The sequence below is a fragment of the Schistocerca nitens genome, chromosome 7 (genome assembly GCF_023898315.1).
Source record: "Schistocerca nitens isolate TAMUIC-IGC-003100 chromosome 7, iqSchNite1.1, whole genome shotgun sequence".
Lineage (NCBI taxonomy): Eukaryota > Metazoa > Arthropoda > Insecta > Orthoptera > Acrididae > Schistocerca > Schistocerca nitens.
The window spans coordinates 332443686-332461286 of NC_064620.1; the positions used below are offsets into that span (position 1 = coordinate 332443686).

The window sequence follows — 17601 nt, forward strand, 5'->3', positions numbered from 1 at the left end:
CCCCTCGCACCCCTACTGATCGTAAAAGTCTGCGCATTCGTAACACTTCGTGAGTAAGTGTTAAGTGTTTCAGATTGCTGCCACAATTAGTGACAAGTAGTTGTGACAATGTAGTAGCCTGACGAAGTGTTGTTGTGTTGTCTGTGTGAGAGAATGATTAATTGATTAATATTAGTTATTGCAATTATGTTTAACAGCTTCACGTGGGCGTTGACAGATGTTTTTCTCGCATTGTGGCGGCACATATTCATACTTTATTCCATCTAACGGCGCTGCTTTATCTATTTCTCGTCGTAGCGTGGCGGTTGTATTCTGACGCCGGAGGCTGCATTGACCTTTACGAAAATATCCACAAATTATTCGATATCACATTTGTTTAGAAAGCTCTCTCGCTGAAGCGTCACGGCAAATTATTGTGTTCACTACTGTTCGCTGCGCCTGGCTGATAGGCAATACATTATACATTACTGTTTTGCTGGTAGAATAATTGGGATGCAATGAAGGGTGAACGACCAGCCGCTCAATCTCATTTGCCGTCCGCGGAGAATTATTTTAGGGACGGCACAACTATAGACTACAAATGGATTAACAAAACTTTCAAAGTAATGGGTCCAATATGAGTCTGTACTTCATTACGTGAGTGCTTTGGTTTTCAAAACAATTAATGCAAAGAATTGCCAGAAATAATGAACTGACTTTTCGACGGAACGCAAAAGCCAAGTGTATTTACTTTTTTTTGAGTTACTCGTTGAATTATACTCATGCCGGTTCATACTGGAACATCAGGTTACTTTCTTTTACCTCCACCAGGCTCCTCTTCAATAATCTATTCGCTGTTACAACTTCATGTAGTAAGCTTTATAAAACTCACGACATTCGTTCGTCCTCACGTTCAATTGCGTCAAATAATAAAAGCCATGAATTAGTATTGCAGTATATATAATGCCTCCCTAACGTTAATGCTGACTGTTTATATAATATGAATCAGTGCGCTGAATGGCACATTCTTATGACTGACTGTGTAATTTATATTACCGCTAGACAACCGCGACGAATTCTGGGAGTTTATTATTTTGACGCCACTCATTTTATACGTCCAAGTATGATGTAAATTTCTTATGAAGCGCATGAGATCCTCGGACGGAAATTGGTTGTTTAATAAATAACACCAGCAGCTGTTGGCGACAAAACATCAGGTTTTTTTTTTTTTCAAATTGTGGAGTTACATTCGTGCCTCTTTTGGCTACAATAACCTGTTTATTATACTATTCGTAGTAGACCAACCGCAGTTCCATTTTCTTATTCATTCTTCGAGTTATTGTCGCTCGTATTACATGTATTGCTGCCAGACCGTCATTAATCATTACTGATACTCGTGGAAAATGGTACACCCGTTTTGAGCGTGTTCGAATGTGTTTTAGTCAAAGCGTAATTTGTACACTATTGTTATTTATTGATCCATGAAGTTCTGGGAATGCAAGCAAGCCGCTCCTCTTTTGGTATTTCGGTTGTGAATCGTCTTGCCATCTTCAGAGTCATCTATACGGGATACTGCACAAGTGTTTTATGCACTACTGGCCATTAAAAGCGCTACACCACGAAGATGACGTGCTACAGACGCGAAATTTAACCGACAGGAAGAAGATGCTGTGATATGCAAGTGATTGGCTTTTCAGAGCATTCACACAAGGCTGGCGCCGGTGGCGACACCTACAACGTGCTGACATGAGGAAAGTTTCTCATACACAAACAGCAGTTGACCGGCGTTGCCTGGTGAAACATTGTTGTGATTCCTCATGTAAGGAGGAGAAATGCGTATCATCACGTTTCCGACTTTGACAAAGGTCGGATTGTAGCCTATTGCGATTGCGGTTTATCGTATCGCGGCATTGCTGCTCGCGTTGGTAGAGATCCCATGACTGTTAGCACAATACGGAACCCTGGGTTCAGGAGGGTTATACGGAACGCCGTGCCGGATCCCAACGGCCTCGTATCACTAGCAGTCGAGATGACAGGCATCTTATCCGCATGGCTGTAACGCATCGTCCAGCCAAGTCTCGATTCCTGAGTCAACGGATGGGGACGTTTGCAAGACAACAACCATCTGCACGAACAGTTCGACGACGTTTGCAGGAGCATGGACTATCAGCTCGAGACCGTGGCTGCGGTTACCCTTGACGCTGCATCATAGACAGAAGCGCCTGCGATGGTGTGCTCAACGACGAACGTGGGTGCACAAATGGCAAAACATTATTTTTTTCAGATGAATCCAGGTTCTGTTTACAGCATCATGATGGTCGCAACCGTGTTTGGCGACATCGTGGTGAACGCACGTTGGAAGCGTGTATTCGTCATCGCCATACTAGCGTATCACCCGGCGTGATGGTATGCGGTGCCATTGGTTACACGTCTCGGTCACCTCTTGTTCGCATTGACGGCACTTTGAACAGTGGACGTTACATTTCAGATGTGTTACGACCAGCTCTACCCTTCATTCGAAGCCTGCGAAACCCTACATTTCAGCAGTATAATGCGCGACTGCATGTTGCAGGTCCTGTACGGACATATCTGGATACAGAAAATGTTCCACTGCTGCCCTGGCCAGAACGTTCTCCAGATCTCTCACCAATTGAAAACATCTGGTCAATGGTGGCCGAGCAACTGGCTCGTCACAATACGCAAGTCACTACTCTTGATGAATTGTGGTATCGTGTTGAAGCTGCATGGGCAGCTGTATGTGTACACCCCATCCATGCTCTGTTTGACTCACTGTCCAAGGGTATCAAGGCTGTTATTACGGCCAGAGGTGATTGATCTGGGTACTGATTTCTCAGAATCTATGCATCCAAATTGCGTGAAAATGTAATCACATGTCAGTTCTAGTATAATACACTCCTGGAAATGGAAAAAAGAACACATTGACACCGGTGTGTCAGACCCACCATACTTGCTCCGGACACTGCGAGAGGGCTGTACAAGCAATGATCACACGCACGGCACAGCGGACACACCAGGAACCGCGGTGTTGGCCGTCGAATGGCGCTAGCTGCGCAGCATTTGTGCACCGCCGCCGTCAGTGTCAGCCAGTTTGCCGTGGCATACGGAGCTCCATCGCAGTCTTTAACAATGGTAGCATGCCGCGAGAGCGTGGACGTGAACCGTATGTGCAGTTGACGGACTTTGAGCGAGGGCGTATAGTGGGCATGCGGGAGGCCGGGTGGACGTACCGCCGAATTGCTCAACACGTGGGGCGTGAGGTCTCCACAGTACATCGATGTTGTCGCCAGTGGTCGGCGGAAGGTTCACGTGCCCGTCGACCTGGGACCGGACCGCAGCGACGCACGGATGCACGCCAAGACCGTAGGATCCTACGCAGTGCCGTAGGGGACCGCACCGCCACTTCCCAGCAAATTAGGGACACTGTTGCTCCTGGGGTATCGGCGAGGACCATTCGCAACCGTCTCCATGAAGCTGGGCTACGGTCCCGCACACCGTTAGGCCGTCTTCCGCCCACGCCCCAACATCGTGCAGTCCGCCTCCAGTGGTGTCGCGACAGGCGTGAATGGAGGGACGAATGGAGACGTGTCGTCTTCAGCGATGAGAGTCGCTACTGCCTTGGTGCCAATGATGATCGTATGCGTGTTTGGCGCCGTGCAGGTGAGCGCCACAATCAGGACTGCATACGACCGAGGCACACAGGGCCAACACCCGGCATCATGGTGTGGGGAGCGATCTCCTACACTGGCCGTACACCACTGGTGATCGTCGAGGGGACACTGAATAGTGCATGGTACATCCAAACCGTCATCGAACCCATCGTTCTACCATTGCTAGACCGGCAAGGGAACTTGCTGTTCCAACAGGACAATGCACGTCCGCATGTATCCCGTGCCACCCAACGTGCTCTAGAAGGTGTAAGTCAACTACCCTGGCCAGCAAGATCTCCGGATCTGTCCCCCATTGAGCATGTTTGGGACTGGATGAAGCGTCGTCTCACGCGGTCTGCACGTCCGGCACGAACGCTGGTCCAACTGAGGAGCCAGGTGGAAATGGCATGGCAAGCCGTTCCACAGGACTACATCCAGCATCTCTACGATCGTCTCCATGGGAGAATAGCAGCCTGCATTGCTGCGAAAGGTGGATATACACTGTACTAGTGCCGACATTGTGCATGCTCTGTTGCCTGTGTCTATGTGCCTGTGGTTCTGTCAGTGTGATCATGTGACGTATCTGACCCCAGGAATGTGTCAATAAAGTTTCCCCTTCCTGGGACAATGAATTCACGGTGTTCTTATTTCAATTTCCAGGAGTGTATATTTGTCTAATGAATACCTGTTTATCATCTGCATTTCTTCTTGGTGTAGCAATTTTAATGGCCAGTAGTGTATTTATTGATCGTTACTAGAGCAAATTTTCGCTTTTCACCGGAGGAAGTGCTGATTTACACTCCTTGGTAGATATAGACAGTGTGTCGTGACTGTCAGAGGTGAGGATGAATCAGATATGTTTTTTTATAATTGCAGAAGATGCTGGGAAGACATAATTCCCACGTAAGGTCTGTTAGCGGGTTTATTAACTTTCATGTGTTGAGGTCAGGGGATGTTGGAGGCCGAAGCACAGCCTCTGCTTGACCTCTGCATCTTGGACCTCTCTGGCGCGTTTGACGTCGTCTACATCAGCGGCAACATGTGTCGAACCCCCAATACGCATGCAACGGCACTCGTATTAAGTCACTTGCTCAAGAACTGATACTGACACTGCAGAGTTGCTCGTCGGACTACAAATGTATTTATCTTACTGTTAATTGGTAATCTACATAAATTCGTATGATATGAGCAATCAATACATTAGCTGCAGTAAGGGCGTAATTAGTTTGCCGCTGGATCCCAAGAACTGATCGTTAAAAATCGGCACCATTCGGAAGACTTCGTGTCATCTATTCTCCGCTTTAGACTGCTGTCACCCTCAGCGACCCTAAAGTTCTAACACTGTAATTCCGTGACCATTTGTTGTTGTGTTGTCCGTGTGTCCGGATGATTAATTGATTAATAACAGTAACTGTACATATATATTTAAATTCATTATACAATAGGAGATACAATCGCAAATATTTGTTGAATGTTTTGAATTTTATTTTTCTTCTGCTCACTGGGTTGTATTACAACAGCTTTAATTTAATTTCATATTCTGGAAGACGAACAAGGAAGCCTTCTCCCCATGAAGCCGCCTCACCCTGCAACGAAAAATCTGTGTGTCCCTGCACCCAACTTCGTCCTTGAGATGACCGACCAACTTCCCAGTATATTTGTGATTCCTCAACGGAGTCAGGTACAGCCAACAACTGAAGGTGGCAATTATTTATTCTTTATTGGTAAATTTAAGTATAATATGTATTTAATTAATGTGTCTTTTGATGTACTTTTTTTGGCTTTCTCGTCCGTATTTACTGCAATTCGAATGTGTACAATCCATATTGAACCCTCTAAATGCGGAACGTTTGAGTACCATGCGGGAAAGTATTCTCATTATATTGCAATTAAAATTATTTTGTACCTGCTAGCAGACGAAAGGAAAGCAGAGTGTTACCAGCACTAGCAGTGCACCGACAATTACAGTAGAGTGCATGTCGGACTGATGGCAACTACGCAGAATTCGTGTGCCACACCGCAAGATATGACTGGCCCAGTCAGAGGCTGTACGTGCTGTAAACCGATAAGTGCAAAACAACAGTAATTGAACTGTAGGGGCAATTTACATTTACAATACACTGGGTAAACTTATCTGTTCATGCTAACCATTTACACAGTGGTAAGTACATTGAGAAAATTTTAAATAAAACATTGACTTCACATGTCAGTGTGATTTAAAAAGCACTCAGAAACTGGACTTCTATACCTATTGGTTACATTTGTTGATGACAGTATGCTTCCATAGTAGACACGTTAGAAGTTGGCTGGCAGCCCCAAAGTGCTGATCGCCACAGCCGGCCGGGGTGGCCGAACGGTTCTAGGCGCTACAGTCTGGAACCGCGCGACCGCTACGGTCGCAGGTTCGAATCTTGCCTCGGGCATGGATGTGTGTGATGTCCTTAGGTTAGTTAGGTTTCAGTAGTTCTAAGTTCTGGGGGACTGATGACCTCAGAAGTTAAGTCTCATAGTGCTCAGAGCCATTTAAACTGATCGCTACATGTCGGTAGAATTCGCAACACTTTGTGTTGACTGTGGTCTATTTCAGATTTCTGCCAACCTGAGCAATCTACCAGTTGTGTCACGATAGTTGTACTGTGAAATTTTGTTTATCTCACTATGCGTGCGAATGACTTTGATTAATAATAATATTTGTCCTTACAAAGTTTGATAAATAAAATTCCAGTTTTCTTCTACTCACTGCATTTTATTAATTAATTCAATGTTATTTGCCATAAATAAGTACAGCAATTGAAAATGATCGTCTCTGTAATGCACATTCACGAATTCGTGTTACGTCCGTGTCAAAAATTATACAATAGTAGCCGCCCACTACGGATCGCGCACGCCCGTGTGTTGTCAGTAATCGAAGACAAACAATATTTCCCTCTCTCACATCCTATAACCCCGCAGTGGCCCAGCTGCTTACCAAATATATGCCGGGCGGTATGGCCGAGCGATTCTAGGCGCTTCAGTCCGGAACCGCGCGACCACTACGGTCGCAGGTTCGAATCCTGCCTCGGGCATGGATGTGTGTGATGTCCTTAGGTTAGTTGGGTTTAAGTAGTTCTAAGTTCTGGGGACTAATGACCTCAGATGTTAAGTCCCATAGTGCTCTGAACCACTTGAACTTACCAAATATACAAATGTTTGTGAGTTCCTAAGGTACCAAACTGCTGAGGTCATCGGTCCCTAGACTTACACACTACTTCAACTAACTTACGCTAAGAACAACACACACACCCATGCCCGAGGGAGGACTCGAACCTCCGGCTGGAGGGGCCGCGCAATCGATGACAGGACGCCTCAAACCGCGCGGCCACTCCGAGCGGCGCTACTTATCCCTCTGTCGATGAGATAGGCGGTGAACCTTACTTAGCTCGCGGGCGAATTGACTGGCGTCACTGTTCTCAGCGGTGTTTTACAACGTTAACATCTTCGTAAGGGAGTAGTGTTCCGGCTCAGTAACTAACAAAAATACTGACAGGGACAGTAATATCTTAAGATGTGCCTAATTCGGCCCGCAGGTCATGAGACACATACAGTACTATAAATTCTAACGGTGGGTTTGAGCGTGGGAGTATTGCAGGGGATAGGGGGAGCGGTTGCGTTTAAAGGTTGTATTTTTTTCGGGTTTTCCTTGGTATCTCGGAATTTGCGGCACTTTGCGAAAATGCTTACCAGTAAAAAATTACACTAAATTAAATTGTTTACAAAAGAACTTCCATTTTTTTAGGGCTAATAGTTTCCGTGTCGCAGATGGTGGAAAAATCGCAGTTATTAAAAACAGTTTTTTAATGGTATAGCATTGATGTTTAATGTTAAATAACGTTGTTAAGAACGACTATTGAATATGTGTAGCACATAAACGTTCAGTAGAACTGTATTACGGGATAAATTCTGTCCTGTGGGTGCAACATGGTAGAAAGATTTGGGTGGAGGTGAGAAGCGTGAGGGAAGCTAGGTCGCCAGATTGTGGTCATGCACTTCCCTCCTTCATAGGACTTCAAAATTAAGAGCGAGCTGGCATTTCTAAATTCTCTCTACCACACCACATCACAAAATGCAACTAAAGGGTGTTATATCGACATTTCCGCAACTCGCCTTCTGAATCACTGGTGGCACAAATCTCAGACATTCCCAGGGGAAGGGGGCAGGTTATTTTCCAAAAGTGTATTTACACTGCACTGAATACAGACATGAGTTGTTAATAATGCAAATCGACAGATTCTACTTCAACCTCTGCAATCTGTTCTGGAAAAGGCAACATCCTCCACTACGGACACTACTTGCTTCTCAGTTTACAGACTATAACTGCCCAGCATTTCCCGTCCAGTTCTATTATGTAAGTAGACAAAATAATTCCAATCAGGTCGTGTTTATACAACGGAGCTATTTTCAGTTTATTAAATGAATATTTAGCTGCAGCTATTAAGTGAGCTTTTATGTAAATTGCACTATGTGATCAAAAGTATCCGGACACGTGGCTAAAAATTACTTGCAAGTTCGTGGCGCCCTCCATCGGTAATGCTGAATTTCAATATGGTGTTGGCCCACTCTTAGCCTTGATGACAGCTTCCACTCTCGCAGGCATACGTTCAGTCAGGTGGTGGAAGGTTTCTCGCGGAATGCTGGCCCATTCTACACGGAGTGCTGCACTGAGGAGAGGTATCGATGTCGGTCGGTGAGGCCTGGCGCGAAGTCGGCGTTCCAAAACATCCCAAAGGTGTCCTGTAGGATTCCGGTCAAGGCTCTGTGCAGGCCAGTCCATTACAGGGATGTTATTGTCGTGTAATCACTCCGCCACAGGCATTGCATTATGAACAGGTGCTGGATCGTGTTGAAAGATGCATTCGCCATCCCCGAATTGCTCTTCAACAGTGGGCACGAAGAAGGTGCTTAAAACATCAATGTAGGCCTGTGCTGTATTGGGCCACCCAAAACAACAAGGGGTGCAAGCCCCCTCCATGGAAAACACGACCACACCATAACACCACCACCTCCGAAATTTACTGTTGGCATTACACACGCTGGCAGATGACGTTTATTGGGCATTCGCCATACCCAAACCATGCCATTGGGTCGCCACATTGCGAGCCGTGATTCGTCACTCCACAAAACGTTTTTCCACAGTTCAATCGGCCGATGTTTACATTCCTTACACCAAGCGATGCGTCGTTTGGCATTTATCGGCATGATATGTGGCTCTTGAGCAGTCGCTCGACCATGAAATCGAAGTTTTCTCACCTCCCGCCTATATATTATAGTACTTGCAGTGGATCCTGATACAGTTTGGAATTCCTTTGTGATGTTCTGGATAGATGTCTGTCTCTTACACATCACGACACTTTTTAACTGTCGGCGGTCTCTGTCAGACAACAGACGACGTCAGCCAATACGCTTTTGTGCTGAACGTGCCCCTTCACGTTTCCCCTTCACTATCACATCAGAAACAGTGGACCTAGGGATGTTTGGAAGTGTGGAAAACTCGTACAGACGTATAACGCAAGTGACATCCAATCACCTGACCACTTTCGAAGGCCGTTAGTTCCGCAGAGCGACCCCTTCTGCTTTCTCACGATGACTAATGACTACTGACGTCGCTGATATGGAGTACCGGCCAGTGGCTGGCAGCAAAAATCGCCTAATATGAAAAACGTCTGTTTTTGGGGTGTCCGTATACTTTAGATCACATAGTGTACGTTCCTATAAACAACGGCTGGGAGGTGCTTCATTTGAAAATGTGATGTTGTGAGTGAACTATGCAGCGTTTGAGCGAAAGGGAGAATTAACCCACGACCAGAAGGATACTTTACTTCTGTCACCATTAATTGTCAGTCATGGAATGTCATACCTAACGGCCCGGGTTCGATTCCCGGCTGGGTCGGAGATTTTCTCCACTCAGGAACTGGTTGTTGTGTTATCCTTATCATCATCACTGCATCCCCATGGGCGCGCAAGTCTCCGAAGTGGCGTCAACTCTAAAGACTTGCACCAAGCGAACGGTCTACCCGACGAGAGGCCCTAGCCACACGGCAATGCCATTTACAATCGTCAGTTTGCATAAATTTCTTCCGCTCAGGAAATTCTGGTATTTGTGGAGTGGATTGCACTAGTTTGAACCACTTACCATACGTCCACAGTACGTATTTCAAGTGGGCTGTCAGTTTGTATGACGGAATAGGACTGATCACAATTATTTCTAGAACAGTATCTGCTATAATGCATCTCTGGTTTGCCCTTAAACAAAGGTAAGAGTCTCAATACTTTTTTAACTATAATAACCATAATGTCGCTAGACAGTAAATTTTCAAGTGCGTCTTTTGGCATGAGTTTTGTAAGTTTTCGAGCATTAGCAAATGTTGATATGTGCGTGAATTCCTAAGGGACCAAACTGCTAAGGCCATCGGTCCCTAGACTTTCACACTACTTCAACTAACTTACGCTAAGGACAACACACACACACCCATACCCGAGGGAGGACTCGAACCTCTGGCGGGAGGGGCCGCACAATCAGTCACATGGTGCATCTAATCGCGCGGCCAAGCGTTAGTAAAGCTATTAAAGTCTGTCTCCGCCATGATATCTGAGTCGGGTAACATCGGCAGAAGAATATGTGGCAATGTCGACGGGTGTTCACATTTCCCCATACTCTAAATTTAAGAAAAAAATTGGTAACAATTAAGTATGATCTTAATCTAATTTCAGATGACGAACACAAGGAAAACTAAATCAGAGATGCCTGAATGGACTGAAGAAACACTATAAAAAGGCATTAAGTTTAGTGAAGTCCGTGATATCACTGAATAGGATATCAATGGAGCTGAACACGCCAAGAATTACTCTTCATGATCGATTAAATCAAGTTCAGACAAGAAACCTTTTTTGGGGAGAATTTTACTTTTTATTCTTGAACAGGAACAAGAATTAGCACTCTTGAACAGGAACAAGGATTAGTGAACCGTGTGTGAACATTGGCACAATTATTCTACGGTATTTTTCTGGCTGAGCTGCGGCGCATTGCTTATGAATTTGCCGATAAACTACACCTCAACCATAATGTAAATAAAATTATCAATATGGCTAGAGAAGACTGACATTCGGGTTTTTAGGTACAGAAATTGTAAAATAAACTTATGAAAACCATGAGCAACAAGTATCCGCAGAACAAGTTTCAATAGAGCTGAAGTGAGTTATTTTTCCCAAATTAGACATCATTTTCAAATAATATGCTGTATATGTATTTTGATACATGTTAAGATAGTAAACTGTCTTATTTTGTTGGAACAAGAACTTTATTCTGCCTGTATTTCATACCCTTGGTATTAACCTACAAGGGTATCGATATTATGAAGCTACTGATGGCAATGTCGCTAGGTTGCATTTCTGAGAAAATGCTTATAAAGCTCCGAACGTGTGAACATTTTTCGACTGCTCTAGAACAACAGTGCGCCTAATCTTCGTAGTCACACATGGTACCATGAACTTTTCCATGGAAGTAACGGATTGCAAAACAAAACGAAAGGTGTCTATATCCCCACCATATTCAATATTCATTTCCAAATATATTTTATTTATTTCTGTATTTAACGCAACCTGATTAGGGCCATCAGGCCTTCTTTTACATCGGACGAGGATTTCATACGTAAAATACATTTTTTTAATCATACTTACCTAAGAAATAACAATGTCAACGTGATAAATGGTACTAAAATGATTTGAGAGTCTGTAGAGACAACGTGTGTGAGTAATAGTAACTATGAAGTTCAAAATGGTTCAAATGGCTCTGAGCACTATGGGACTTAACATCTTAGGTCATCAGTCCCCTAGAACTTAGAACTAGTTAAACCTAACTAACGTAAGGACATCACGCACATCCATGCCCGAGGCAGGACTTGAACCTGCGACCGTAGCAAACTATGAAGTAATAAAGTTAATACTTCCAGTACTTGTACTACTGTCGGTGCTGCCACTAACAATGATAACAATAATAATAATTTTTATAACAACGACAATAATAATAATGATAATGGTGGATATAAAAATAATTTATAGGTGAGCAAATTAGATATTTTCTTAGCGAGGAAATTTAAGGAAACTGCACCAGATAAGAATACAGGGAAATGGAGAAGTTCTAGTTGGAAAGAATAAATGGAGAAGATCTGGTTGGGAAGAAGAATGTACAGGTGTGACTAGTGCGTACAGGAACAATTCTAGTCATTATCGTTGCTTTAGTACGTAAGTTATTAACTGTCTTCTGAAGGTGGGAATGTTATTCACAATGCGGAAGGTTATTCCAGATGCAAGTTCCTTTTCCTTAGAAGGACTTCGAGAAAGTGGCTGAACGATGGAGAGGGACAGAAAAGAATTTGCTCTGATGTGAACGGGTGTTCCAGCCATGTTGTTTAGACAAGAGCGTTAAAGTCGGGGAGAGGTATGAGGGACCGTGTACATTTTATAATAGAGTAGAGAAGATACAGGGTGTGGAAGTCTCTGCGCTTGTCTGCACCCAACCGGGATAGCTGTGCATATTATGATGGTGAAATACGATCTGAGTCGAACATCAAAGATATAACGAACACATGCAATCATAACTAGTTCCAGGCTCCGTGACCTTTCGTGAGAAGTCCTTCCCGATAACATCACTGTAATCAGTAACTGGAAGTATAAGTGTTCGTATAAGTTTGTTTTTCAGGTCAAGAGGGATAGTTTTTTTACATTTTTGTAGATCATGGTCAGATACTGATACCTTCTTGTGAACTGCAATTACGTGTTACGTGTAGCTTAGATTTTCGTCACGTTTCTAGCATTTGTAGACTTAGAGAAAGCTTTTGACAATGTTGACTGGAATACTCTCTTCCAGATTCTGAAGGTGGCAGGGGTAAAATACAGGGAGCGAAAGGCTATTTATAATTTGTACAGAAACCAGATGGCAGTTATAAGAGTTGAGGGACATGAAAGGGAAGCAGTGGTTGGGAAGGGAGTGAGACAGGTTTGTAGCCTCTCCCCGATGTTATTCAATCTGTTCAAAATGGTTCAAATGGCTCTGAGCACTATGCGACTTAACTTCTGAGGTCATCAGTCGCCTAGAACTTAGAACTAATTAAACCTAACTAACCTAAGGACATCACACACATCCATGCCCGAGGCAGGATTCGAACCTGCGACCGTAGCGGTCACGCGGTTCCAGACTGATGCGCCTTTAACCGCACGGCCACACCGGCCGGCTATTCAATCTGTATATTGAGCAAGTAGTAAAGGAAACAAAAGAAAAATTCGAAGTAGGTATTAAAATCCATGGAGAAGAAATAAAAACTTAGAGGTTCGCCGATGACATTGTAATTCTGTCAGAGACAGCAAAGGACCAGGAAGAGCAGTTGAACGGAATGGACAGTGTCTTGAAAGGAGAATATAAGATGAACATCTACAAAAGCAAAACGAGGATAATGGAATGTAGTCGAATTAAATCGGGTGATGCTTTGGGAATTACATTAGGGAATGAGAGGCTTAAAGCAGTGAATGAGTTTTGCTATTTGGGGAGCAAAATAACTGAGGATGGTCGAAGTAGAGAGGATATAAAATGTAGACTGGTAATGGCAAGGAAATCGTTTCTGAAGAAGAGAAATTTGTTAACATCAAATATAGATTTAAGTGTCAAGAAGTCGTTTCTGAAAGTATTTGTATGGAGTGTAGCCATGTATGAAAGTGAAACATGGACAATAAATAGTTTAGACAAGACGAGAATAGAAGCTTTCCAAATGTGGTGCTACACAAGAATGCTGAAGATTAGATGGGTAGATCACATAACTAATGAGGAGTTGTTGGCTGGCTCTGAGCACTATGGGACTAAACAGCTATGGTCATCAGTCCCCTAGAACTTAAACCTAACTAACCTAAGGACATCACACAACACCCAGCCATCACGAGGCAGAGAAAATCCCTGACCCCGCCGGGAATCGAACCCGGGAACCCGGGCGTGGGAAGCGAGAACGCTACCGCACGACCACGAGATGCGGGCGAGGAGTTGTTGAATAGAATTGGAGGGAAGAGAAATTTGAGGCACAACTTGACTAGAAGAAGGGATCGGTATTCTGAGGCATCAAATGATCACCAATTTAGCATTTGAGGGCAGCGTGGAGGGTAAAAATCGTAGAGGGAGACCAAAAGATGAATACACTAAACAGATTCAGAAGGATGTAGGTTGCAGTAGGTACTGGGAGATGAAAAAGCTTGCACAGGATAGAGTAGCATGGAGAGCTGCATCAAACCAGTCCCTGGACTGAAGACGACAACAACAACATTACTCTTAGACTCTTTGCTGAGTGGGAGAGATTACATTTGTCCCATTTACGATTAAAAATGGTAGGGATTACCGATATTTCGGGCTAACGAGCCTAGAATGAGCAAAGAGTACCGCTTGAGTTTAGTACGAGTTGAGCTTTAACCCTAAATCCAGTGAATATCTTGATAGTGGTATTTGATAGTGGTATTGATAGTCCCCATATCTGTCTTCAGATTTATTGTTTTTGCACTTAGAGACAGCTGGAGGTCATCAGCGTACTTGTGGTATTTGCATACATTGAGAGGAATACAGGGTCTAATACCAAACCCTGGAGGATGAGGATGATGTTTGGTTTGTGGGGCGCTCAACTGCGCGGTCATCAGCGCCCTTACAAAGTCCCTACTTTTATACAGTCCAGTTTTTTCTCAGTCCAATGTAGCCACTGACAGGAATGATGATGATGATGATGAAATGATGAGGACAACACAAACACACAGTCCCCGGGCAGAGAAAATCCCCAACACGGCCGGGAATCGAACTCGGGACCCCATGATCCAGAGGCAGCAACGCTAGCCACTAGACGACGAGCTGCACACCCTGGAGGACGCCTGGTACTACCTGTCTCCATTGTGACTTTATTGTGCCAGACGTGGCGCATTACTGGCGAGTATAAGCGAAACCGTTGCAGTGCACTAGGTGAGAAATTTCGAAGTTGATAATGCCAGAAGCTTTGCTGAAGCCTAAGAGTTCCCTCGTACATCCATGGCAAGCTTCAGGACATTTGTTGCCTCTGTCTACATCTACATCTGCATGATTACTCTGCAATTCACATTTAAGTGGTTGGCAGAGGGTTCATCGAACCACAATCATACTATCTCTCTACCATTCCACTCCCGAACAGCGCGCGGGAAAAACGGACACCTAAACCTTTCTGTTCGAGCTCTGATTTCTCTTATTTTATTTTGATGATCATTCCTGCCTATGTAGGTTGGGCTCAACAAAATATTTTCGCATTCGGAAGAGAAAGTTGGTGACTGAAATTTAGTAAATAGATCTCGCCGCGACGAAAAACGTCTTTGCTTTAATGACTTCCATCCCAACCCGCGTGTCATATCTGCCACACTCTCTTCCCTATTACGTGATAATACAAAACGAGCTGTCCTTTTTTGCACCCTTTCGATGTCCTCCGTCAATCCCACCTGGTAAGGATACCACAAAAAAAAAATGGTTCAAATGGTTCTGAGCACTATGTGACTTAACATCTGTGGTCATCAGTCCCCTAGAACTTAGAACTACCTAAACCTAACTAACGTAAGGACATCACACACATCCATGTCCGAGGCAGGATTCGAACCTGCGACCGTAGCAGTCGCGCGGTTCCGGACTGCGCACCTAGAACCGCTAGTCCACCGCGGCCGGCCAATGATCCCACACCGCGCAGCAATATTCTAACAGAGGACGAACGAGTGTAGTTTAAACTGTCTCTTTAGTGGACTTGCATCTTCTAAGTGTCCTGCCAATGAAACGCAACCTTTGGCTCGCCTTCCCCACAATATTATCTATTTGGTCTTTCCAACTGAAGTTGTTCGTAATTTTAACACCCAGGTTCTTAGTTGAATTGACAGCCTTGAGAATTGTACTATTTATCGAGTAATCGAATTCCAACGGATTTCTTTTGGAAGTCATGTGGATGACCTCACACTTTTCGTTATTTAGCGTCAACTGCCACCTGCCACACCATACAGCAATCTTTTCTATATCGCTCTGCAACCGATACTGGTCTTCGGATGACCTTACTAGACGGTAAATTACAGCATCATCTGCGAACAACCTAAGAGAACTTCTCAGATTGTCACCCAGGTCATTTATATAGATCTGGAACAGCAGAGGTCCCAGGACGCTTCCCTGGGGAACACCTGATATCACTTCAGTTTTACTCGATGATTTGTCGTCTATTACTACGAACTGTTATGGCAGGAGTGCCGCGATGTTTACGGAAACCTGAATGGTATTCTTCTAGTAGGTTGTTTTGGTTCCTCACGTCATGATACTAAGTGAGGTGTTGAGTGAGTGAGACTCACCGAGCATCTGGTCCCTGCAGACGTCGATGCGGGCGACGCCGAAGCTGGGGTCTGTGTCGGAGTCGTAGCGGTCGACGGTGAACTCCCAGTAGTGGACGCCGCGCGAGAAGCCGACGCCCGCCAGCGCGACGCGGTGCTCGTAGCCGTCGCAGGTGACGGTGCAGTTGTCCTCCGACAGCCGCAGCTCCGGGGGCAGCGCGCACGCGTCCAGCGTGAACCACGCCACTGCACAATACAACATGACGGGAACACGTCATCCAGCACGCCAGTGGAGGGAGAACAACGTTCCTACGGTCGGAGCGAGAGACATGACAGAGAACATAATGAAGTCGGTTGTGAAGAATCAGGCACAATTTTAAAATTATTACAGCAATCATAAACATACGAGTGCAGGCTTACTCGGCGAATTTCATATATGGAGTCTTCACGGGTTGTCAGCCGAGTAGCATCGTCGTCTCGTAGCAACGTTTCGATGGAATGCGTCTCCATCATCTTCAGGTGAAATGTCGGGATACCGTCGGTCGCGGGCTTAAATCTTTGCTGGACCGCTCTCCGCTTCCCGCGGCCGGCCAATCACAAAATGGATACAGTAAGACACAAGCTCTGAAGACCGACCACAAGAAGAGAGAAGAGAGACCAGATGAAAACGAAGCAATGGGCTGTGCGTTCTTGCCATACGCGGGTCCTCCGACGTCCAAGATCGTGAGAATTCTCAAGAAACATTAAGTGAAGACCGTTTACCGCGCAGCAGGAAAAATCGAAGACCTTCTCGGTTCAACCAAGGATCCACTAGGTCTGACGGCACCTGGTGTGTACAAGATCGGATGCGAGTGTGGGATGCAATATATAGAACAGACGCAGCGTTGCATCTCACAGCGCCGCACTGAACACATCAGGCACGTACGCTTGGGTCAGACCAACAAATCTGCTGTGACGGAACATAGTATTGACGAGAAGCACACCTTCGATTTCGAGGACACAAAGAAAATATACAGTACAAACGGATTTTGGGACTCAGTAATCAAAGAATCCATAGGAATACGGTTACACGATAACCTAATCAACCGCGACAGTGGCTACCAGTTCAGCACAGCCTGGGAGCCTGCAATCAGGAAAATCACATAAGAGCGTTCCGTTCCACCAAGGGCCGCGGACGGAGCAGACAGAGACGGTCGCCGGGACTCGAACCCCGCGCACGCGTACCCCCCCCCCCCCCCTTCCCCAACCGCCGGACGATCCAAGCGCGTCGGGCGATTCCGCGGGCGCGTGATTGGCCGGCCGCGGGAAGCGGAGAGCGGTCCTTCAGAGATATAAGCCCGTGACCGACGATATCCCGACACTTCGCCTGAAGATGATGGAGACGCATTCCATTGAAACGTTGCTACGAGACGACGATGCTACTCGGCTGACAACCCGTGAAGACTTCATATATAATCATAAACATAACAGCAGGAACAAAACTAACTTCCACTATCTATTACTTAAGCTTACTGTCAAAGCCAGATTTATGCACCCATACATATTATATAAATGGACCAACGTACTCGTATAC

At 45.2% G+C, this 17601-nt stretch overlaps 1 protein-coding gene across 1 annotated transcript in view; it reads right to left on the reverse strand.

Moving 5' to 3' along the window:
* Positions 1-17601, reverse strand: part of LOC126195606 (E3 ubiquitin-protein ligase TRIM9) — a 182329-nt gene that overhangs the window by 15111 nt on the left and 149617 nt on the right. The window contains exon 8 of the mRNA XM_049934230.1: positions 16050-16274. Within this exon, the coding sequence (XP_049790187.1) occupies positions 16050-16274 (225 nt within the window). The remainder of the gene's footprint in view (positions 1-16049; positions 16275-17601) is intronic.